General features: G+C 38.9%; 1 protein-coding gene across 1 annotated transcript in view; it reads right to left on the bottom strand.

Annotated features, from left to right (window-relative positions):
* Khdrbs2 (KH RNA binding domain containing, signal transduction associated 2) overlaps positions 1-25,764 on the bottom strand; it is a 380,292-nt gene that overhangs the window by 52,909 nt on the left and 301,619 nt on the right. Inside the window, exon 9 of the mRNA XM_033756843.1 lies at positions 540-622. Coding sequence (XP_033612734.1) covers positions 540-622 — 83 coding nt within the window. The remainder of the gene's footprint in view (positions 1-539; positions 623-25,764) is intronic.

Below are 25,764 nucleotides of genomic sequence, written 5' to 3'. Positions count from 1 at the left end.
GAGGGACAGGGGAAAGGAAGGAAGGGAATGAAATTAATAAGACAAAAGGAAACAATGGAAACAAAGAGCAGGTGGAGGGAGGGCAGGGATGGGGAAAATGAGAACCAAGATGGATTATGTAAAGGTGCAAGGTCCCAGTGATGCCATCATACTGCACACCCAAAACGCACCAATTAATGAATTAAAACAGCGTATCAATAAAATTTTCTTTGAAAAGATACAAAGACAAAAAAAGCATTTAGGTGACTGAATTTATAAAACTGGGTTTGTTTTATACCAATGTTACTCATAATAGCGAAAACGCAGGAACAGTCCAAGTCTAAACTTAGCCTTCGGTTGGTGGAAACAAGACCCACTCACGAAGTTTCGACGATCACACAGTCAGCACGTCCTGTGTATGTGTCCGCGTTCGCACTTGCAGGTTACTCTGCGCTACCCCTCGTGGTCTAGCAGCAGGTTCAGAGTTTACAAAGGTAGCAGGGAACCCCCACTGCCCGAAGCCCGGCACAGGGCCCGACAGGGCCTGGGAAGCGACTCACCCTGGGGTCTGCGCAGCGTAGCCGCTGTCGTAGGCCTCGTAGCTCTGCTCCTCGTAGTCCCCTCCGTGGCCGTCGTCGTAGCCCTGCGGGGAAACGGAGACAGGCGGGTCACCACGGTCCGGTCCGGCAATGCGGCCTTGGTCTGAGGCTCCACACGCTCGACCTTGCTTAGGTCCCACCACGTTTCACTAGACTAAAATTCCACGTAACTGCGAGTGACATGATGCGGGTCAAGTACTAATGTTTATTCATCAAACAGGTAGCAATACTTGCTCTGACATTAAGAAATTCAAAATAGAACAACTTCGGGACAGCGTAACGGTACCAATGTTTTTGTTACAACCCCACTGGGAGGGTTTTTCTCCACTAACAATCACCACAGTGAAGGTACAAAACAGAGCACCGGGTCCTTAAATTGTGCAGAACTTTCAGGAAGAAAACAGTGGAGTATTTGTTTATTTATTTTCTCATTTTTTTAGGCAGGGTCTCACTTTGTAGTTCAGGCTGGCCCTGATCTCATTATGTAGCCCACACTGGCCTTGAACTTGTGCTGATCCTCCTGCCTCAGCCTCCTCTGTTCTGGGATCACAGGCGTGTGTCACCATGCCTGGCTCAAGTAATTGTTGATAAAATAGATAATTAAATAAATGGAAAAAGCACAGGAAGGAATGACACAAGGCTTTTATTTTGTTGCATGAGTTACGGTTTTTAAATCCTTATAATCAACTAGCGTTCTGCGCTGAGTCTGATCACCTAAGTTACAGTAACCAAATGAACGTAGGTCGTTACTGCACTGGGGCCCATCGGCGACCCACCCCTCCCGCTCCCTCATCCTCACTCTGTGTTGGCTTGGGTTTTTCCTCCCTGGTCATTGACTTTAAAACCTTTCCGCCCATCTTGGTCCCTCCTTACCGCTGGAAAACCTTTGGCTTTCCTTCTGGGTTTCTGACTCACTTGTCCCATTCCTACCAGCCGCCTTATTCTTTCCTTTCAGCCTGGAGGTTAATACATCTTTTTTTTTTTTGTCTTATGCCAGAGTCCAAATAGAAAATGTTGAGATATATAAATTTTCCCATTTATCTTGGCTAAAATTTTATACCCTTTTAATCTAAAACATAAATTTTTAATCAATTTAGACAGTTTTTAAAATTTTAAAATTAATTTTTTTGCCCTGCCTGGCTTGCCCTTTACACAAAGCTATTATGTACATATGACATTTTCTGAATTCCATTTTTTTTCATTTTTAAATTCATGATTTGCACTTTGCCATACTTTTAGCTCTGTGGTATGGGTTAGTTCCTCCATTTGATATTGAATACTCAGATTTTTAAAAACTTAAATATTCTAATATTACCTTTACAATAGAACTTATAAAAGATTCTTCATAAATTTTAAGATTTATAAGATTTACACACTAATTATTTAAAACCATATTAAAGTTTTCATGAACAAAAATAGTAACTTCTTGTGTTCTTCCTAAGCCAGCACTTCACCTTTAGTCTTTACATTTATTCATGTAGCATTTTTGTGTTATTAATTTGTGTTTTGACATGAGTTTCAACTATTTTCTATTCAGGTTAAGATTTAGTTCAATTATAGATTGCTCCCCAAATTTCTCACAGTCCTACCTTTCTGATATACTTTCATCATATTTTTGTTAAATATAGACAGTGCCATTATTATTAGGTAATAATACATAATTATTATTGATTAAATAGCAAAATTACTACATACTGCAATTTTATCAAGTTACCACATAATACAATTCTATTATTTTCATTTATATTTAAGTTCTCTAAAGTTAATAATTGGTCATTAACTTTTTATTTTCTTGGTTTTCTACTTATTTTACAATTGGCTGTTTTATGTCAGCCATGTTCGTATGGAATGGGGATCTTTACAAATACTCAGAGCCCTCTGGTGGTGGAGCCACACGGGCCCTGCCCCTAAACGCGCTCCGCTGCCCGCTGGCCCCAGTGTGGACACCCAGGCCGACGGCAGACGGGTTCCTGAGGCCTCTTCAATTCTCTCTCCCAGCAGATTTCACCTTTTCCCAATCTCAGCTCGTGCTGAAACACTTCTTTCAGTAATCTCCACCAAGAGGGTTTTCCCTTTTCCCTTGTGTGGCTTTACACTCCCTGTCCTACCCACTGCAGGTTTTTTTCCGGGGGGGGGTGAAAATTTTCAATTGTGCAGATGTTTTTGAATAATAGTATAATGAAAGCTCATCTGTCCTTCACCTAGATTCGCCAGCTCTTGACACACACACACACACACACACACACACACACACACACATGTGTATATATATGTGTGTATGCTATGGCATATAAATTTTTCTTTAAAAAAAAACCTTAAGGTCAAAGATTATTTTCAATCAGGAAATTGTGAGCTTTGGCCCAATGCTTTTGAACTGTTGCATGTTGCTTAACCTAGATTTGTTTTGTTTCTTTTGTCTCATTTTCCGAATTCTCATAATTTTTGTGGTTATACTATTTGTGCATTTTATTTTTGATTAACAAGCACCAATTCGCACAGTAGTGAGTTTCAGCTGCAGACACAGGCACTGCCTGAATTCAGCCCCTTCATGCTCTGTTCTGACACCGCCATCTTCCGTAGACGGGCGCCTCCTGCTCTCGGCTCTGGACTCGCCAGCGCGCCCATATGACTGAGGACCGTGTGTGCCTCCTTCCCTGAACATAGAGTGCCCCCTTCCATGGACTTGCCGCTCACGCGGGACTCCGTTCCTCTCCTCTGCTAATGAGACTCCATTGTGTGTAGCGTTCGACCCGCACAGTGCTGTGACCGAGCCTCTTTCATTCTCTTTGCTGGGTGCTCAAGGAGCCCTTTTCAACCCGAGGTTTATGCCCTTGGGCATGGGAAGTCTTGGGTCTTCTTTCCCCTTTCGGGTCCTCTTACTGAGAGGTTGGGTCTTCTGGATCAGCACATTCATTTTATCTCTTCGTCCTGTGTGATTCCTTTTATTTTTATTCTACTTTATAAAAAATTATATAAATCCGTCTTCCAGTCGTTCTATGAGACATTTAACTCCAGTCCCTACGCGCGCTCAGCAGGCATTCGGCAGTGGAGGGTGGAAAGGATCCCGGTGCTGTCCGGCAGGCCCCCGCCTCGGATCCTCAGGGCTCCTCCGGACCCAGACCCTGCGGCCCAGCCAGGATTTCCGAGGCGCCAGACCCCACGTGCTGGGATCCACCACCCCACCGGTCAGCACCGGGTGGGCCCCAGGATTCCTGCCGCAGGCCCTGAGCTGCACACCTCCTCTTGACCTCGGTCTCCCTGAGACTCTGCAGCGACTTCACCCCCTTCTCAGTTAGAACTCAGCTAGTGAGAGGCACGCACGTGTGAATTTGCGCTGGGCGGCTCCATGTCATTCCGACGATGGAATGTCAATCAGAAGCTTCCAGAAGTGGCTTTCAGTCGTCAGGGGTCTCCGTGTCCAGCTCCGCAGCGTATGAAGAGGACATCTGATGTCTCAGATACAGCAAAACCTCCTGAAACAATTACCGTCTTTGACTCTTTTTTTCTGACTGTAGATAGATGATTTGATGCCTACCGCAAACAAAAATACCCTGGGATTTAAGATTTGTTCTTTTCCGGAACTTGGTCCTAGAGAATACCTCTTATCTCTAGGATATCTTTTTATTTTTGCAGAATTATTAATTCTTTACTTTTATGCTCTTGGAACTGAATTTTGAAAGGTCCTTTGGCTACTTTCTGGATCTTTGCTTAGTCCCTCACAACTTGCCACGTGTCCAATATGGGCCTAAATTGAAGGTCTGAGCACTAACAAAGAAGAAAGCTCCTTATACTTTCCTCTGAATTATAGATGACCTCATAAATCTCAGTATGGCACAAAGCAGCACACGCAACAGATACATGTCTACAGACACAGCTGGACACAGCTCGTCTTTTTCAACTCTACTTTGGAAAATAGATTTCTCTTCTTTAGTATGCCTACTAGTTTTCATGTTGAAGAGGTTCTTTTGATGTAAATACTCATTCTTGGACTATAATTCCTATGCCAAAGTGAAGGGGTTGTAGTACAGAATAAAACTGGAAATAGAGGGGAAAACACTGTATAATACTGATTTTACACATAACTTTAAAATAACAGTAATTCATCAGACTTTACACTAACCACAAAATTACCTACTATGTCTAAGATTAAGACATGAATCCTCTCTTTGTAATGTTCCTACCCAGTGGTGTTTTGGCAAATACTTAGGAATTTCTGCTGTAAAGAAATTATAAATACATTACAAGCATATAATTTATGAACAAAATATAGAATTTATTATAAATTCTACTCACATATAGCTTCGGTGTGACTTATTGATTTTTGCAAAATACACTGTAACTTTTTATAACAACACATGACATAACAGTAAAACATAACACACATGAATACGTGACCACTGCCTAACTCAGCAGAGAAGACGTCCATGTTACTGGGGGACAGGCACGGCTTGAAATGAATGTTACCTGACATGTTCGTTCAGGTTGACAAGTAAAATGAAAGAGAAATTTTAAATATGTAAATACGTATGTCAGAACTTTACTTTGTTAGTGATATGAGGAACTTTTGTCTTGAATTAGGAAATAGTTGTTACCACTGGGAAGAACACTTCCTCAGCAATGTGTCCTGTTCAGTCTACACACAAAACACACTCATTAATTTAGATCTTCATGAATAATGCTTTCCCATAGCTTTCCAAAGTTGAAATAATCAATGAAACAGAGAACTAGCAGCTGTTTGCATCCACTACCTGTGCTGCACAGGTACCTAGGGCAGAGCATTCTGCAGTGTCCCGGGTCCTGGGGCAGTGCAAGCCCCCACACAGCACAGCTCCTGCCTGTGAGGGATCCACTGTATGCACAGTGAGAAGTGGGGAGAGGGCCCCAGCAGCATACGCAGCAGGTACCGTGGGAGCACACGGGAGAAGGCCTACACCTGAGGGCTTCATGGAGAGTCTCCAGGGGAGCTTTTGCTTGAAACAGTTATCTGAAGAGAATTCAAGGCTTTCCAGGTAGAAAAGCAGTGACACGAGATCATTCCTGTTCAAGGTACATCACATCTGAATGAAGAGTGTCGTGACTCACAACGCGGTCCATGAACTAAGAGACAGGAAGAAGTCAGTCTAATGAAATTCATAAGGGCCACTCTGCAGTGCTTCCTGTGTCAGCAGGAAAGGGTTCAACTGAAAGGCCTCATGCAGTGCAATGGCAAAGATCAGCATTTGTAATACTCAACTGAGTGAAAAATCCCAGGTGTTTTGGGAATGAGCTGCACTGTTCACGGGCTATTTTCTTGAACTGCTATTTACAGTTACTGTGAAGTGCTGGGATGATAACACTAACGTCTGAGACCTCATGTTCTCTTCTTGGTTTTGTTGATTTAATATTATTAATAATATACCTTGTAACTTTTCACCAAACTCTTCAAATTCTGCCCAGAAATTTGTGAGGGCTTTGGCTGATAGTACTTTCTGACAAGGAAGATTGGGGTTATTATGGCAGCCAGTTAGAAGAGAAAGAGAAAACCTTGATACCATTGAGAGTTGGTTTTAGACAATTAGATATACAGAATTCAAAACTTTAATAGCTAAATTTGTGATGCTAGTTCTGGTAGCCAGAAATATAGAGGCTACAGTTGAAGCAATTACCACAGCTTCTACTGAGAAAAAAAGCTTAATCTATGCCATGTGGAGACATGCAGAGAGTGTGAAAAGCTCCACTTTCCCTCTGGGAAATAAACCTCAAACATCAAGTGCAATAAACATGATCATACTAAGGCCTCATCCTCCTAAAACATCAATCTCAAGTTTATCAAAATATGTTCTCTCTTGAAAGGCTTTGTGTAATATTCACACCAAATGTTCTTGTTTGCTTACCACTGACCTGTAACAATTTCTGGCTGCATTCCTGTGTATATTACCCAGCCACAGACACAAAATCTAACTCTGACAAGAGTGGCAGCAGGGCCAGTATCTTGAACAGCCTCCAGAGACAGATTTTTCCAAATCAGTACTAATTCACAGAAGCAAAGGGTTTGAAGATTTCTTGCAAGTCAGAAGAAGGAGGAGGGCAGGGTGGTTCATGAATATGGTGATCACAGACAGGAGGTAACTTCTAGGGTGCACTACACAGTGGGTTGCCTGCGCTAGTGATAAAAGACTTTTTTAAGGGCTAGAAGAGTCTTGAATATTTTTATCACAAAGAAATCATAAACCCTTGAGGACATAGACATATTTACCCAGATTTTAATATTACAAAGGATATACACACAATAAAACGCACAGTCCCCCATAAATACGTGCAATTTGTATGTTAAGTACAAAATAAATTTAAAACAAGAAAAATAAACCCTTACACAAAATAGTTTAGAAATCTGTTTTATTACATATTTTGGAAAACAAATGTTTCCAAAATACTGCACTGTGTTACTGACAGTTTGGATGTGTGTTTTAATTGGCAATTGAATTTGAATTTACCTGTTTCAACAGTTAAGTTGGACCCAAAGGAAGTGGCGTTTTTGTAGGTCAAACTGGTCAAATGCCAGCAATTTCCTGAATATCAATCTATCACTAATATTAGCAGCTATAAAATTGACATATTTTTCTTTTCAGCTAAAGAGAAGTGAAGAGGTTTAGAGGAAGTTTCTGTGGCTTCCAAAAGGGCATCATTTAGAGGTTTAAATGGTATGAAAGGTCACTATGCCTCTGTTATACACCGTTTTCTCTGAAGACTTTACAATTTAACAGGCCTTGGTGACAGATTTAGTGTTTGGTTATTGCCCACAGTTTGGGTTTTATTTTCTGTAAAAGGTCAGTGAGTATTTAAAGAAAATAAAATACATAGATAAAATGAAATAATGTGAAATTTCTAAAACAATCAAGATAAAAGGAAAGTAAAGTCAAGGAAGCAATACTAATAAAAAACACCAAACATTCTAGAGTTAATTTAACTATGAAGGCAAGCATCAGAAATTTGCCACCAAATCCTCAATGCAAGGCATGGCAGTAGTTTGCAAAGGCTGACATTTAATATTATGGATGCAATTAACAGGTCAGATAGAAGTTTGACATTTAACATTCTTTGTAAAGTATGGTTAGTTCTTATAAGTAAGTTCCTTTCTAATCTTAATGATTTGAACAATAAAATGCAAAGAGTATCCACTGCGCATATGATCTCTAGTTCAATGGGTAAAATATGTTACAAAGTATTATTAAAAAATAAAGTTAGTGGGCTGGGGATTTAGCTCAGTGGTTACGCTGCCTGCCTTGCAAGTGCAAGTTCCCGAGTTCAATCCCTGGCACCAAAAATAAAAAAATTGAAAAAAAAAAAAAAAGGGTGAAGTGCTGATATTGTAAAAGTCAGTATTTCCTGAAGATGCAAATCATCATTGCATACGGCAGGTATTCTCCTGACAGTGTATTATTTATATTTTGTCATGTTTCTTTTCTTTAAATCTTTATATGAATATCTCCCCGTGCTTTTATCACACACTCTATTCTTAACCTTCTACAGGTGCTTTCTTGTAAAATAGAGATGTGACATCATCTTCCATAGCTTTTACCCAAGAAAGAATGCCCACCTTTCAGGGCTTGGAAGGTCTGGGATGGGCACTGTCCCGCATGCAGCTTTTGTTACCACTGCAGGAGCTCAGCTGTCTGTGTGAGACATTACGTGGTGAAAACTACCCAAAAGAAAGGGCTCACACTGCTAGAGAGGCATCGCTGCACCCAAGAGCTCAGCTGTGCTTAGGAGACAACACTTATATTTTCAGTTTTCTGTAGAAATACTGACTAAATCCTATGGAACACCAAGAAGGTGTCTGCAACACACTGCCTGTGTACACTGTAGGAACTAAAAAGGTCTCCCCATCTGTATGGTCATACGATGGCAGGAAACTGAACATCTCTGAAATCTATCTTCTTGAGAAAGTAAATGTTTCTAAGAGCTTGTGTGGTGGGGCACACCTGAAATCCCAGCATTCTGGGAAGCTGAGGCAGGAGGATGGCAAGTTCAAGCCCAGCTTGAGCAACTTGACAAAGTTCCATCTTAAGATTTAGAAAAATGAAGGCTGGTGATGTAGCTCAGTGTGAAGGCTCTGGGTTCAATGTCATGAAGTCATAGCCTACTGACAAATACCTTTGCTAGAATTCAAACTCTGTTCTGAAGCACTGTTAAGTGCTTAATCTCTTCTTCACTAAAAGGTCTCATATCATTAATGACAAAAAATAATCTCATGGCTGTTTTCAAATAATATATGTATGCAAGTTTATAAAAACAACAACAGTAGTGATAACAATAACAGAGCCTGAGATTTTTGATGTTAAACATTACTGGCGAAATAAAAACCATTTTGGGTTAATAATTTTATAAATGTGGTTTACACACAATGGCATATCAATCAGCCTTAAAAAAGGAAATTTGTCATTTGGGACAACATGGATATATATGGAGGACATTATGCAAGTGAAACAAGTCAGGAACAAATACCATGTTCTCCCTTCCATCGGAAATAAAAATCACTGAGCTTGTAGAAGAAGTGGTTACCGAGACCAGGAGGTGGGCAGAATCAGGAGCTAATGGTTAGATGCGAAGTAGGAGGAATGTGGCTGCTTTTAATCTGTTGAACAGCATGGTGAATACAGTTAATAATAGAGTACTGTATATTTCAACATTTCTAAGAGAGTGAATTTCAAATGTTCTCACCACAAAAATTGTTAAGTATTAGGGGTAGAAGATATGGTTGCTAATCCATAATATTCATAAATCCTAAATCACTTGGTATCCCATCGTTGATAGGATTTTAGATTGTCAATTTATAGTAAAAAGGAATGTTTTATTTTTAAGTGGATATGTCATTTTGAGAGAACATAAAACGCCATAACTCTGAAGTGTCTAGGTTTTGTCAGCTTACAAGTCAAGCTAGCCCATTGCTTTTCGAAGATGTTAGCAGAGCACATGAGACTCCCGGCCAGAAGCGAGGGACTCGGTCCCTTGGTGAAGTCACAGCCGTGGCTGTGCACTGGCTCGTGTGGTCTCCACATATTGCACAGCCCCGGGGGCCTGCAGGCTGCCTGTGTGCTCAGTGGACTGCTTTCCGGGAGGAACTTAGGCAGCCCTGCAGCAGGCAAAAGCACACGGGCCTTTCGGCCGGGGAGATGCTAGTTCAAGCTTCAGAACTGACAGTAAGCGGAATCCGGGGAACAGGGCAAGCGAAGAGCTGCCGGGCCTTGTGTTCCCTGCGCAGCTCGCCAGAAGCCTCCGGAGAGCTCCAGCTCTGGGGCAGACTGGCTCCCAGCAGGAGTGAGCACACCCAGGGCAGCCAGGAGCCCTTCCTCACCGACTTCCAGTACCGAGGGAGGGAGGGTAGATCATTACACTGTGTCTTCTGTGACTTAATTTGAACATCTGGTGATCCGGTGATAATAGGCATCTTTCATTTTATTCTTTGTAATATTCAATTATTCTGCATTCCTTTTGTCTCCTGCATTTCAGTCATGTTTTACCCAAGGAGACTGGCAGTCTGTAACTTTTTTGCATAATTAGTATAAGCATAATCAACTGTGATATATGAATCCAAACATGGATGTGTATTTGTAATGAGACTCTCCAGTTCCTGAAGAATATTAGCATTTTCTACCATAATAGCTTCAAATCTGCTTCCCTTTATTAGAAAGAGTGGAAATTGATCTCCCACATTTTACAAGTTTCAAAGCTCATGTATTCTGGTGATCCAAAGTACGCAATCTGACTTAGGGCTCCACGTAGGTGATTGTTATTCATAAAGTTTTTTTTTTTTTTTTTTAAAGAAAACTACATAATAAAAAAAAGTATGCCATAAACTGTAGACTAATACAAATAATAAAATTTGGTGCTTGGTGGGAGCATCGGAAGCCTGGGTAATGGGAGATGTTTCTGGGCCACAATTACAGTTAGAACTCCTGGGACATTTTAGCTATTTTTTCCCTAGTCTGTTACAAAAGGCTGTTTATTTCGTATTTTTTGAAAAGATCCAGTTGCCAGTAGGGTTCTCCTACCTCCATTTTTATAAATGCCCTTCAACACTTTAGAAATTAGACAGCAATATGTTGAATCCAGTTAATGAGCAGACCTCAAACTAATGAAACTGGAAGTGTAGAGCAATGCAGCGCTCAGTTGCTGGTGGGTGCATTTTAAATGTGCCGATGCTTAATGGACTTCACACTGTACCCAGGCTGCCGCTTCAGAATAGGGTCCACAGCAAAGGCTTCCGGCAGCTGTCTTTAGGCCTCCTAATTCTGGAATCCAGAAGACAGATACCACTGGCAGCGCTGTCCTAGCGGGACAGGCTCAGTTTCAGATGACAATGGCCTTCTCACATCAAGTTCCCAAAGGTTACAATTGAGCACATGGGCATTTGCATGCCTTAATGTGTCTGTCATCGGAGGAGCCCCTCAAGCTGGCCACGCAGGAGAGTTTTTAAAGGCCTTTTGCCCAGTCACCTGTACCACAGTGACCTCTTGTTGCTGCTATGTACTGTTTGTTGCTATTCTAGAAACCAAAGCCTAAAATGCTGTTGCCATCATCAGAGCGGATCACATTCGACTTGGGAATGGCACAGAGTGAATTAGGAAACAAATTTTAAATCTTGACACCACTTAATGACTTCTGCAAACTTCTTGGTCCTGTTATGTTGGGAGTTAAAATGGGATTTTATATCTTATAAAACAAAAGCATGAAAGCATGATGTATCTGTTTAATATTTTGCAGCTTTTACCTCCCAAATATTTCAGTTCTGATCTTTAGTAACATTTTTTTCAATTAGAAAGTAATTTAAAAACCTATCACTTATGTTAGTAAATAAGACAATTTTAAAATATTTTTTCACATAATGATCTCTTTCTAATAAATTATGCATATGAAAATGAAATAACTAAAGCACTTATATAATCTTCACTTTTATGGCAGTCATTTCTCTATAATATGAAACCAAAAGCAACAAAGATTCCTATGTTATCCCAAGAGGAAGGCATTTCTAATATTTTTGGACTCATGATTAGAAATATATTAAGATATGAAAATGCCCTCGTACTCATCTTTAACCTTTTGGCACTCATATATGTGAAAAGCAAGAATTGTTTTCTAAAACTTAATCTGGTTCTTAGCCATGACAAAAATTGATGATTGTTTATTTTCTGGGAATGTTTTCTATATTAGCAGTGTTCATTCAGAGAAAAAATATAATGTTCCGGTTAACTAATTTTTAAATGTTAAGAGTATTTTCTCTTGTTCGAACAGATAGGGGCCTCATTGGTTGCTTTAGCTCTGATTTTTAATATTTTCGTTTGAAGCTATTCTCTTTTATTCTAGCCAGGGTCTTACAACCTTATCAACTCTAGCTTCAGTTCCACATGATTAAACAAATAATTCCACCAAAAAAAAAAATGTTTCAGATGTATTGGTGGGCTGCATTCTGCTTTGTTTAGCACTTGGGAGTTTATTGTAACACCAAGTGTAGACTATGTGAGCTAAAGGTATCAGTTTGCCATGTAGAAGTCTGAAGTTCCATCAGACAACAATTTAAGTGGCTGCTTGCTCTACAAGTGGCTCCTTGTCATGTGGCCGTGAAGTTTCTTCCTAAGCTACCGTTTACCCTGCCAAGGCTGTCAGGTATGTGCATGCAGAGCGGCGCTGCCTCCCAGGTCTCTGTGTGATGGGACACTGTCTCTGTCCTGCTCCTAATCATGTGTTTTTGCTGCCTGAAATGTGGCTACCATGACGAGGAACTGAAGTTTTAATTTTCTAAGTTAACTTACTTAATTTCACATTTAAGCAGCTGCTAAGGGCTACAGGACTCCACAGGCATGGAGGCACAGCAAACAGACACAGCTGGCAGGGGTCGACGGCGTGGGAGTTTCAAAGGCATATTTCCTTCTTCAGTTCCAATTAACCAGAGGAGAAAAATACAAGGCTTAGATTTTATAAATGCCATTTTGATGGAAAATGATCTTTTTGTGAAATCTGCCACCCATTCACCCTTCAGCTCTTCCTGTCCTTTGTAGACATTTTCTGCTTTTGAATTATTTGGCTTTCTAATGAATTAGATGGGCTGGGAACTTAAAAGATACATTCTGATGACACTTCCTTGGGAGTGTTCAAAAATAAAATCAAGAAAACATTAATGATGTAATAATGGTCTGTGTCAGTTCTGAGACTATTTCAATATCCACACATCTAACATTGCTTCACTCTGCATTTATTGTAATAATTGTAAAGATGAAAAACAATGGAACCATTTATCCAAATCTTTAATGAGGTTAGGACTTCTGTTTTAAGGCAGGATCTCATGGTTTCAGTTCTGTGTGAAGCCCGTGACCATCGTTCATGAACGCCTCAACTGTTATTAACCCCACTTAGATTACTTTTCTTAGAGTACTTGTTCTAGTTTTCTTCTCAAGAATTTGTACCTTTGCCTCTTTTGCATCTTTCCTGAGGCCACCTCACAGTCAGACTAGAAAATAGCTAAAAGTGTTGTTGTGTCCTTTTTTATTACTTCTAGCTTCTAGATAAACTCTGGGTTAGTTCTGGCTACTATCTGAGCTTAGTTCAGACACAAACACGCTCTGCCCTAGATTTGAGCTTTTGACGTATAGGTTCTTTGTAGGTTTTTATCTTTATATCCACCCATCCCACAATGGCTTGACTGCTTGTATATACTAAGTAGTGAATAAGTGTTTACTATTTCACAAAGTTAAATGAAATTCTAAATTTAGATTTGTTCAATTTTGAACTTGGTACTTCCTGTTACTTAGAAACATGGAAAACTGGATTTGTCAAAGCCGTTTCACGTGGTTACAACTGTATGAAATGCAGCCCACAAGCGACAGCACAACATGAAATGTATTCCTGCTTTAAGGCTTCAAGTGAATTACTTAACCTATGATTTGGATTTGACACAAATGACAGACTCTGAGTAACTGCTACCTAGCTAAAATAATAGTAGTGTTCAAAACAGAGGTCCTTCTGTAGTTATCTAAAATAATAATGAAAACAATGTTGTTGCATATAGAAGTTCAAATATGGCAGTTTTTTCAAAGAATTTAATGGAAGACTATTTTAAAATCACTGTTTTTTAAATTCACAATAGAAAACACAATATTCTTAACCAGATATCCATGGGTGTACAGGTTAGTGATGTTGGTGACTATGAAGTGTACATACTCATGACTTTTCCAACAGTGTGTATCAAGAGCTTTTATGGTCCTCACTGCCCCTTCATGGTTTCTCCCATTTCCTTTTTTTAGGGAACTCATCCTTTATATCCCTATAAGTAAAATTAAAATTAAAATTAAAATTAAAATGCTATGCCTATTTTCTGTGTACAGTACATTTCTAAATGCATATAGGAAAGCAGTTTTAACAGTAATTCTGAACTATTTCACAATTCATAATTTAAAATGTCATTAAACTATTATTAAAATAGACTTGCTCTTCATAATTCTTTTTCTAGGCTTTCTTTGAGTTGAGGGTTTTGTTTTGTCTTAGGTTTCACAGGTACCAGCCCCCCTCAAGATGGGGACATAATCACTCAGCCCTGCGTTCCCAGTAGGGAATTTATTCCCTGGTGAATGTCGGACCTGGACTCATACCTCTCATCATGCACCAAACTAAAATTGAAATGGATCAGAGACCTAAATACTAAAATAGAAACACTGAACCTGCAGGAAGATAGAATAGGTAAAATCTTAAAGACTGAAGATGTGGGTATAGGAAAAGACTTTATGAATAAAACTCTGTGCAACAGAAATATTACAGAGAATTAACAAATGGCAGCACATCAAGTTAAAAAGCTCTGTACAACAAAGGAAGCCGCCAACAGAGGAGTGAAGGAACAGCCTAAAGGGATGGGAAAAAACAATTTTGCCAGTTGCTCCTCAGACAGAGGACTGATACCTAGAATATATAAAGAATTGAAGTAAACACACTCCCACATTTAAAGACTTAATGCAGATGTGAGCATCTGAAATGAATAGATACTACTTGCATGATGAAGTATGAACGGACAATAAATACATGAAAAAGTCTTTACATTGCTAGCCATTCAAGAAATTCAAATTAAAACAACAGGAAGATTCTGTCTCACTGCAGAAAGAACGGCTGCTATCAACAAAGCAACCAATAACAAATGCTGGTGGGGCTGCAGAGAAAAAGGAGCCCTTCTTCATTATTGGTGGAGCTGTACATTGGTACAACCATGATGGAAATCGATGTGGAGATTCCTCAAAAAAGTACAACTAGCAGTTCCGCGCTACCCAGCTATTCCCCCTTCTGTGTATCATTCCTGAAGAATCAAAGTCATCACACCACAGAGATGCATGCATCCATGTCTACAGCAGCACAATCATTATTATTTTTTTTTATAGCAGCACAATTGACAACAGCCAAATCTTGAGAACAGTCCACATGCCTGTCAAAAGATGACTGGATAAAAAAAGTGTGGTGTTTGTATAAAATGGAGTACAACTCTGCCATGAAAGACAGACTTAAGGTATTTTTAGATAAACAGATGTACCTTCAGGCCATAATTGTAAGTGCAATTATTTCTCTTGTATGAGAAACCCAAAGTATAAATAAGGAGAAAAATGGAAGATAGATATTAGAAAGTAGGAAGAACTTTTTCAAACCCGGAAACAAAAGACGAGAGGAGGGAAAGGGAAAGAAAGGAAAAAGGATTTAAAGAAAAAATAAAAAAAAAGAATTGAAAGGAAAAAATGTAAATGGAGCTTTTATAAACAGGAGAAGGAAGGTTGGAGGAAGAAGACATTAAAACCCCAGAATTAAAGGTGTGACGCTTATGTGCAAGTCTCCTGTGATGAATGTGATCACTGTGTGCTACAAAGCATGCACGAATAACAATAAACTCATTTAGAACCGCGAATATTGTGGAAGTGGGCGCGCTCTTCCCTCCCAGTCCCTGGACAGGCCGATCTGCAGGAGTCTCAGGGGCACTGGCAGCCCGGCGGGGCTGGAAGCTGCGCCATATTCTTCTTTCAACCTTAATTAACTTTTGTTTCCCATCTAGAACAATCTGTGTTTTAAGCTTGGCCAAACTTTTAAAGGTCTGAGCCTCTGGGCAGGCAATAAATGGGAAGCTTGACTTATTGCAGAAGAATTCCATTTGTACTTCAAAAAAATGTGAACTTTAAATTTTTTTCCTAATGTTGAACCTCATCTGAAAAAAAAAAAACTATTTATAATGAATGCTGTGCTATTTTTAATTGACAAATTCAATTACACATAGTCCTAAACATTTCCAAGGCAACATCGGTCAGGAAATCCAATAAATTTTTGACTGTTTTCTAAAAGTATTTGTATTGTTCTCTTAGAGAAGGTTTAAGCAAGTCCCTGAACTATGTTTGGATGCCAGTAGACCACCTGAGCCAGAGAGAGGGCGATTTCCAGGGCAAAAGCCGCCAATGACAGAAGAGAAAGCTGTGCGTGTTGGGGATATTTTAGGACAAGCCCTTGGTTCTAGCTTATTTGAAATAAAAATAAGGGGTCATAAAAATTCACAGAAAATGAATAATTTGGCAGAATCTCTTCACAGTAAGTATTACATCCTAATATATTGGCAGATACAATACATAGGTTTATTAAGTAATATTCTAGGAAATGCAAGGAAGTGATATTTAAATAGTTTTGAAAGTTTCTTCAATAGTTTAGAGGCGAATATTAGTTTTCTAGTCCACATTGTTCATGATTAATATTAAACATTTTTACTGGTGGGTTTAGGCAAGAACTCAGGGTTGGAAGGTTGAAAGTATTCAGAGTGTCTTCTGCAGCCACACTGGACCTGTTCATGTGCTGCAGGGAACAGCTACTTGCATTGTCTTTTGGGGAGGTTTTCCAGAGAAACTATTTTTAAGCTTTAATGCATGGTCACTGAAGAGATTCCTGGAAATTGTGGGGTCACGTGGCTGGTCTCCTTTGGAATTTGGTGGTCAAACTTGAATTTAACTGACATCTTTGACTATTTCACCTCTTTAAAATGAAGTACATGTCTGCTTAGCAATCCATATAAATCCATATTCAATTTTATGCCCATGACACACAGTGTTTGTTTATATTTCCTATTATAATAATATGCTGGTGATATCAGCTTATAAAATTTTAATGGTTCAGTTTAATCTACAAGATTTTATATCCATCAATGAATATGTTCCTGAATGTTTACAAAACAGAATTACAGATAATTGCATTAACATACTTGGTACTATTTGTCTAGAGATTCAATACCTTGCATGTCAAATAAAGATTGCCTAGCACAGGTTCTCTGAACACAACCAGGGGAAGTCTGTGAAATATAGGCGTGCACTAACGGGAGCTGTCAGCAGAGCGTGATGTAGGAGAGCTCTACAAAACGCAACTCCAGATGCACTCTAGCTTGAATTTGGCCTTAACTATTTCTATTTTATCAAATGGCAAAATTAACATCTGCATTGTATTTGGATGGAGAGGAGGGTTTACTTTTTCCTATACAACTAAACGTAGGTGCTCCGATACTATAAAATGACACTGGGCCAAGTTTTTCCTACATTTGTTTTGTCTTACTAGGCTTTCAAAAATACTTTCTGTAATAGCAGCTATCACTAACAGATCAAATAATGGAAACAAAAATATCAGGAAGTATCCACAATTTCCCTTGGCCTAACCCTAAGGGGTAATAAAGAAGAGTGAAAACTCTTGGTCTTCTTCATTCCAAATGGGCAGTTTACAGATGCTAATATAAAATTGTTTATACATGGGAAAGGACAAACCTTACTGGTCATGTTTCATTGCATTAGCGAACACCCTAGCATAAGTCAAAAACATTATAATGTATAAGAATAAAAGAAATTGAGCAACTGGGGGAGATGTCCTAGAAAGATAATCCAACTACACACTTCCAGCTCAGTGTTTTGTCCTGAGAAGAGTCTCCCACAGGTCTGTGTCTTCACCCTGAATCAGCCACCTCTGAACCAGTAATGCCATGATGGCACAGAGAAGGGGCCACACCAGTACCCCGGAACAGCAGCAGGCATTTTATGTCATCCAAGCAGCAGCTGCGAAGGCTGCATCTAAAGCTTAAGTCCAAATCTTATTAATCTGTCTGTATTCTCAAAGTGCCCTCCTATCTTTCCTTCCCTCAACTGAGAAATTTTGGAAAAAAAAAAATGCCAAAAAGGGTCTGTTACTCAGTTGGGGAATTAAAAAGTAGAATTAAGTAGTGTCAGGACAATGGAAGCTTCTAGAAGGATCCGTGTATGTGGAAAAATTCCTGGGACATTTCTGTTCTCTGGTGATGGAAACTTCAAAGAAAGGAAGAAAAAATATTCTTTCCAGAGTTTCAACTTTTTTTTTGTTTGTACTTGGGATTACCTAGGGGTTTGGCACTGAGCTATATTTCCCAGAGTTCCATTCACCAGCCTTTTTGTTTGGTTTATTTATAATGAGATTGGGTCTGGCTAAATTGCCTGGGCTGGATTCAAACTTGCTATCCTCCCACCTCAGTCTCCCAGAGTGCTGGTATTATAGGTGGGAGGCACCTACAGAACAAAAACTAATATTACAAAAGGAAAGACTGCCATATTTTAGTTTTTATCTCAACCGTGATATTGTTTAATAAAACAATGCACATACCAGAGTTTGTCTCTACCATAATGAGCACCTACTGAGATGCGGTATTACCAGATACAGAGCCACACTGTCCAGGAGCTGTGTGGCCCTGCACCGGGCACTGGGGACATGGGCTTTACTGGCACTGTGTGTCGAGCCCAGGACCCATAAGGTAAGGCATTCTGACATCGTGTGTAAACCCTTACTGTACTTCAGTGAAGCAAGTCTTTCTCCCCTTACAGTTGAGGGGTGATCATTTACCCAGACCACAAACCTGGCTTCTCCCATGGAAAATTCAAATACCACACAGCTCTCCCAGCATGGGGCATAGTTAATGTCACTTATGCGAAGAAGCTTAAAGTAAAACCAGAGTGGGGCAGAAATGCCAGTGACAGCCTGGAGCACAGACTCCAAACTTTCCAGGTGGCTCCTTTCCCTGGGATACCGTGGCACCAAGTCACAAGTTGCTGTTTGGTGTCTTCTTCCTGCTTCCTTCTTTGCCATCCGTCCCAGGTGGCACATGCCACACCTTTGTGTCAGAGGCAGTGGATTCTATTTTCAATCTCCTTGTTCAGTCAGGCTGAAGGATGGCACGAAGAAGGAAGACACCTCTGACTGCAGGGGAAATGCTGCTTTGATTTCAGACCCTGAGAGATCTGGTTCCTCTTGCCTTTATAACAGTATCAGAAATCAACCCCATTGGAAAATAATGTGATCCTCAAATAGGCAGTATTCTAATTAAAGGTCATGAATACTAACGATAACTAACATTCAGTGAGTGTGATGTTTCAGACCCTCTGCTGTATTCTTTGTGTTAACTATCACAATTGTTGATAGCAGATACAGGAGATATTCATCCCCATTTTACTGATAACAAAACGGAGGCACAAAATCCAGTACCTCAGAGCTAGTGTGTATCCAAGTTGGCAATTAAACCCACCTCTGTTTGACACTCAAGTTGACTGCTTAGCTTTGTGGACAGAATCCAATTACATAGCCAGAGAAGCTCACTAAACTGTAGCTGTTCATTTCTTCTACTGCATTAAGTTTCAATGCACTAATTATGCCTCTTCTGAAATATTCAACATTTTAGAGCCACTTCTAAGTACATGACGAATATTCAGTACACTATTTTCTGTGAAACAGAAATTTAACCAATGACTTAAGAGTAGTGGTCTGATAAATTAAATTGTTACACTGAAGATAGATTTTTTTATCACAGAACTAGAAAAATATAACTTTAGAACCAAAATGCCAACACTTATAGATTTTAGAAAAATTTGCACTATACTCTAGCACATGTGACTGATATTTCTCTTAGTGAAACCACTGAATCTATCCAGGATAATTTTCACTGTTAAAACAAATCCAGCTATGACTCTTTAACAATTCCCTTCTGACAAAGAAGAATTTCAATTTAATCTAATTATGGATCTTCTTACTAAATCTTAGATTTTAAATGTCTGGGAAAATAGGAAGTGTATTACATATATATGTATGTAAGATATATATATATATATTTATTTATTATTATACTATATAACATATATTATTACATAAAATAGCATAATGTAATACTATATACTATATACATTAATACCACACACACACATATATGTATATATATTGCTGTCCACCCTTGTTAGACTGCCCTGTGAATTTCACTGGACAGCATACCGGAAACCAATTTGCATTATCTTAGCAGCAGCTTCATGTGTGTGAGGCATCTGGTCTACCGGCAGGCTTGGGCTTTTCCCCGCATCTCAGTTTCATTTATCACCAGAGATGGTGGTATTGTATTGTGAGTGACTGGTAAACTTCTTAAATTGACAGTTGGTAAAGCACTAGCTGATACCTTAAAACAGAGTGCACTAAACATATGTTGCAAATGTGAAGAAAATATGCCCAATCATTTTAACATAAGGCAACACCACAAAGGCAAAATTTTAATTTATTTTACATAGATGGCCTAACATCTCTTTCATTCTATTTCTAGACAACAGAATATTAAGAAATTTAAAACACATGTGCATATAATTTATTCTTTAAGTAACTCTTGACTGCTTTCTCAAAACAAAGAATAGGGTAAAAATTGAAAAAATGTGGATAATTTTCACATTATAAATCTCCCCTTCAAAAATCAACTTTAATAAATCTAGTCTTCAAAACTCACGCTGATACTTTTCTATAAATTTACTTTAAAAATCTCATTCAATGTAATCATTTCCATGCCACCAGTAAGACAAAATAAACAAACGAGTAAAGAATTATTTCTCTAACAGATTTTTTCAACTACTAGCTTCTCCTAAGCCTTTACAACTGGATGGAGGGGGACTGGAATTCCAGGGGAGCCCGGAACTTTTCTCCCTCTTCAGCGGTTCACACTGAAACTTCGCAGCAGGAAATGGGCTGTGTTCCAGACAGCGCAGGGACCCCAGCCCTCATACTAGTTCCTGTAGGCCAGTTAGAATCCCAGGAAGGTGTCAGAAGAGGTCTCAGAGAGTGCGTCTCCAGGCAGGGAGGTGGGAACCACCCGGTTTGTCCATTTCGGTTTGTAGGGCTTGGTCCCCAGGGATCGGGACATCCAGCGGGGGCCTGGGCCTGTTCGTCCTGCTCCTCTGGGCAGTGGGCTGGCTAAGAAAGCCAGGCGCCCACTGGCTCTTCATTCTTGTTCTGTGGGGTTCGGGTCCGTACCCCCGCCCTCAGGCGCGCTGGCTGTGGCAGGATATGGCACTTCGTGGGTGCAAAATCAATGAGCGCCTCCGAGGGCTAGTATCGTGCCTCCCATGCGGGCTATGCGATGCCATTTCCGAAGGGCCCGACCATGACCTTTTTGTTCAAGAAATCTGGTTTAATGTACAGTTCTGGGGGAATTATGTGAAGGTTGCATATAATTTCTTTGGATAAATGTGATTCTCAAAAACCTGTCACAGTTGAGTTAAAGTTCTCCTTTCTTCCGAAAATTGGCCACCAACAGGGCAACGTTTGCTCTCAGCATAGCGTGGGTCAGGCGTTTCTGCAGAACAAAGCAGCAGGCTGGAGGACTCAGGACAGGCACGCGTTTCTTTCCGGAGTCTGGGGTTGCGCGCCCTGCACCGGACTGTCCTGAACTGATGAGCAGACGCTGGGTACCCTAGTTCTGCCTGATGCACGTTGAGCCCTGGGTGTGGTGTGATTTACCTGCCTCCCTCAGTCACTCATCGTGGGCATTCTCGGGGCTGCTCTTCCTCCCGCGCTGCTCGCCTAGCTTTGCAGGCCCGGCTCGCTCACCCGTGGGCCCAGCACTCCGCATCCCCAGGCTGATCCCTGTCCTGCGCCCCCTGGGCACCCACAGCGCAAGCCGCCAGGCCATGTGTGCAGGGGCGGAGAGTGAGAAGGGAGAAGCCGGGAGATGCAGTCCCTGCTCTTGGAACCCAGGCTGTGCTCTAAAATACGTATTTCACCCATAGTTTGATACAAATCAATTTGAATTATAAAAGGAAATTGATTTTCTGGCTGAAGTGGAGTCACATGACCGAGTAGACCATCTACTTACGGTTTAGTGTCCCCTCACTCCCTTTTAAGCAAGGCAACGCGTATGTTTTCCTTAAAACTAGCTATAGTTTTATTTCACATAAAACCATAGTATATGACATTATTAAGAGTAGCCATGACCCACAGAAGCGTGGGCTTTCCTGTTAGAGGTATACAAACTACAGAAGAGCTGTTACAAGGAAAATGGAACTTTCAATATTCATGAATGGTTAAAGATTACTTGAAATAACTTGATGATATCAAGCTTCACCCTTCTAAATTATAAAATGTGAGTCATTGAAGCAATTAAATTACAGCACCCAAATCTTATTAAAGAATTGTGAAATCAAACTTAGAATGACTGTTTTCCTTCATTCTGTTAAAAAATAAACCTTTAAACGTAATAAACCCTGAAATTAAATCTAGCAATAACCATAGACTTCCCAGCTAGCAGTAACTCTTGAAAATAGTCATCCAGATCAGAATTACTTTAATATTTGGACACAGAGATTTATTAAAGTATGAATTATTTAATTTAGAAATACATGCATATCCCTACAGAATTCAGTGTTCCAGCAATCTTAGCCTCTTGTTCTGGGGCAAAACTTCTCATTAAAAATATGAAAAGTATGTATTACTCTATTCATCATAATAATTGAATGATAACATTTAAATTATATATTTCATTTAATGATTTTGTTAAGTGATGTACTCTGTCTTGCTGTACTTTTATGCAGACTATTTTTCAATTATTTTGAATTGGTAAATAAAAAATCATTCTATTCTATGAATATAGTATGTGTGAGAAAAGCTAATTTTTGCCAGAGTATGATTCTTTTCATTATATGCCAACGTTGTTTTATAAATAAATTTAATACAGAAATTACTATGCTTCGTGGCATATGTTTTAAGTGACAAACACTGAATATTTATTAGATTTAAATGCACAAATAGAACTGTTTCACATTAACGCAGTTCATACAATTTCTGGTGAAAATAGTAGATTATTCAATATAAGGTAACACTGTATGTTGAATTTTTTTACTGACAAAATGATAATTTCACATGGCCCAATCTAATAAAAGTACTTATTGACAGATCATTACATATTTGTGTATTTATATAGTAATATTAATGTTTCATTTTAAATTATTACTATATAATGTATGTAGGTTAGAATACAATTCTTAAAATTTTAAATATATATGCCTGTACTGCTAACAACAAAAAAAATGAAAAATGGAAAAAAGTGCAAGATATGTTACTTAGATCTTAATATTCAAATAAATGAAAGTCTCATAGAATAAGATAATAGGATGAGATCTTTTTTTTCCTTTGCTGTTCACCTCTACAAAAATTGAAAACAACTACTATTATTCACAATATAGAAAAAATAATATTCTTATTTTTATGTGAGTATAAATTTATATACCTGCTTTGGGGATTAATTGGATATTTATCATAACTTAATATCCTAAAACTGCATAACTTAACAATGTATTTTAGGACTCTGTCCCACAAATATGGTTAGTGAAAGTACAATTGGACCATTTAAAACAATAAAATGTATGCCTATGTATATGCACAAAAATTGGAAAGACTTAAAAGTTATTAAAATAATGCTTATGTGATTGATGCAGTGATTTTCCTTTTTAAAGTAGAAAGAAAACAATGGGAAGAAAATGTATTATGGCTAATTAGATTCTTAGCTTCCTGGTATATGTTTAAAACCATTGTCTATATTCCTTTTAAATATAAAGAAAAAATCCAATTTTTACCTCCAATACCTCAAAAATGCTGAGAAATATATATATATATAATTTGTGATGATGCAATAATTACAGTAATAGTATGGAAAAATCTTCCACTGTCCAATGCAATGAAATTCTGTTTCATCTCTGTTTCTTGCAATTTTATTTTCTTGAATTTAGGCAAATTCAGTTATAATTACATATATATTTATTTTCCTGCCAAGTAATTGCTTAACTAAAAGTATAATAAACACACACACACACACATCCCTCCTGATCTCTTCTGTATATGACACCAAGTACCCCTTGATGACAGTTTTAAAACTATAAGCAACGCTAGCTTTTAAATTACCTTCATTTATTTAATTCCCATTATCCAGTGAGGGGAAAGAGAAAGAGAGACAGGGAGGGATGTAAGCTAGAGAAGCTTTAGCATCCTGTGAACAGAAGTTGATGGTCAACTCTGGTCAGAGCTCAGAAAACAGAAGGCTATAGGAATGGAGTAAAGACAAGGCTCAAGGGTCACAAAACATAGTTCACTGCTAATTGAAATAGAGGCCATGTGTGTTACACTGGCAAAATATTTGTGTACATATTGCCATGTCCTAAGATTCTGCAGGAGAGTGAGATAAAGGGAAGTGGACTACTTTCAAGGTGGTCCAAAGTTCAAGCAGTTGGCAGCTTTCAGATAGACATATAGTAGAAACTGTAGGCAAAATGCAGAGAAGAAAAATTAGAAATACAGTAAAACCTTGGATTGTAACTTGTTCAGTGAGTGTTCCACAAGACAAGCAAACATTTCTAATAAATTTTAACTTAATAAACAAGTAATGCCTTGTGATATTAGTAGTATGTGATGCTAAACATTACACAATCATAATTGAGCCAATGTTTATTACCATTCTCTCACTTATGGTGGTATTGTGAGTGATTACCGTCCAATAGAAAGGGGTTATGGAGATCGGCAGATGAAGAAAAGAAAGCCAGAGGAACCTCTCACTTCAAATAAGATTAAGAAAATGTGTAAATTTTGGGAAACAGTGCAAAATTATGTAGAAAAGTATTACCTAAATAAAGCTGTAGTAGCTCTAGCAATGACTCCATTTAAAGACAATGCAATATCACATTTCTGCAAAACCTTCCAAAAGAGATAAAAGCAAGTAAGCAAGTATCATTGGATAAGTTCCTTATTATAGGTGCATGGAAAGAACAAGGTTCTACTGAGCCAATAGAATTGCAGTGATTTTGTTAGTGATAGTGAAAGGTGTCCTAACTAGTAATCCTAATCTCTCTTTTCTTGTACCAGAAAACCAGCCAGGAGTGTCTTCAAAGATAAATGCCAGTTAACATATTTTTCTTTATATTTTATTATTTTATATTATATTATTTGAATCACTTTCATATGAATATTTTGGGGTTGTGAAACAAATTGTCTGAGTTTCCATTACTTCTTATGGGAAAAATGTACAAGTGCTTTGGATTAGAGGCATGTTTCCCAACATAATTATACTTGAAAACCAAGGTTTTGCTGTATTTACATTTTGACCCAAAAAGAACCACTTTAAGAGTTGGGGCCAAAGTAGTTGTATTTGCTACAGAGATTAGCATCATGAAAAACAAACAAAATACTTTGAACTGGGACAAGAAAAAGATGACTTGAGGGCATCTCAGGAATCAGCAAGACCCCCTGAAAAAAAGCTTTTTGAGGTTTGTGTAAGAAATTAAGAGTTGTTCTTATGCTGCTGGTTTTTCAAGCATGTAGAATGCAAGAACTGTGGGGTGAGGAAGGCTTTCACCCAGATTTCAGAGGAAGGGAGTGGAGGTCAAGTAGTTTGTCCCTGAGAGGGTAATGCAGGAAGCTATGGGAATAAAATCAAAGGTGCTTTGAAGACCCCAGAAAGTTGAAGATGCCAGGATTGTTGACTGTATGTCAGGGAAAGCTGCAGTTCATGAGAGTAATGGATGAAGAGAGAGCTAGCAAAGCCATAAGGGCGGGCCTGCCAAAGCCCTTTGAACTCACATAATACCAGCATATGCCCAGGGTACCAAGGAGAAAGTACAGGCTTACTGTTTGCCTTATTGGGTTTCAGTATTGCATTTTTATGATACTTTTTATTATGGTATTCTTTCTTTATGGAAAGGAAACGTTTTCCTGTACCACTGTATCTTGGATTATGTGACTTGTTTTGATTTTTATAGAGGTTCACAGCTAAGTGTTTGCCTTGAGTCTCAGAAGAGGGTTTTTGAATCCTTGAAAAATGTTTGAACTGTCGAGACTTTGAGGAAGCCATTAT

Source organism: Fukomys damarensis, unplaced genomic scaffold (genome assembly GCF_012274545.1).
Source record: "Fukomys damarensis isolate Sample0158 unplaced genomic scaffold, DMR_v1.0_HiC HiC_scaffold_27, whole genome shotgun sequence".
NCBI lineage: Eukaryota > Metazoa > Chordata > Mammalia > Rodentia > Bathyergidae > Fukomys > Fukomys damarensis.
This window is presented reverse-complemented; position numbering and strand designations above follow the sequence as displayed.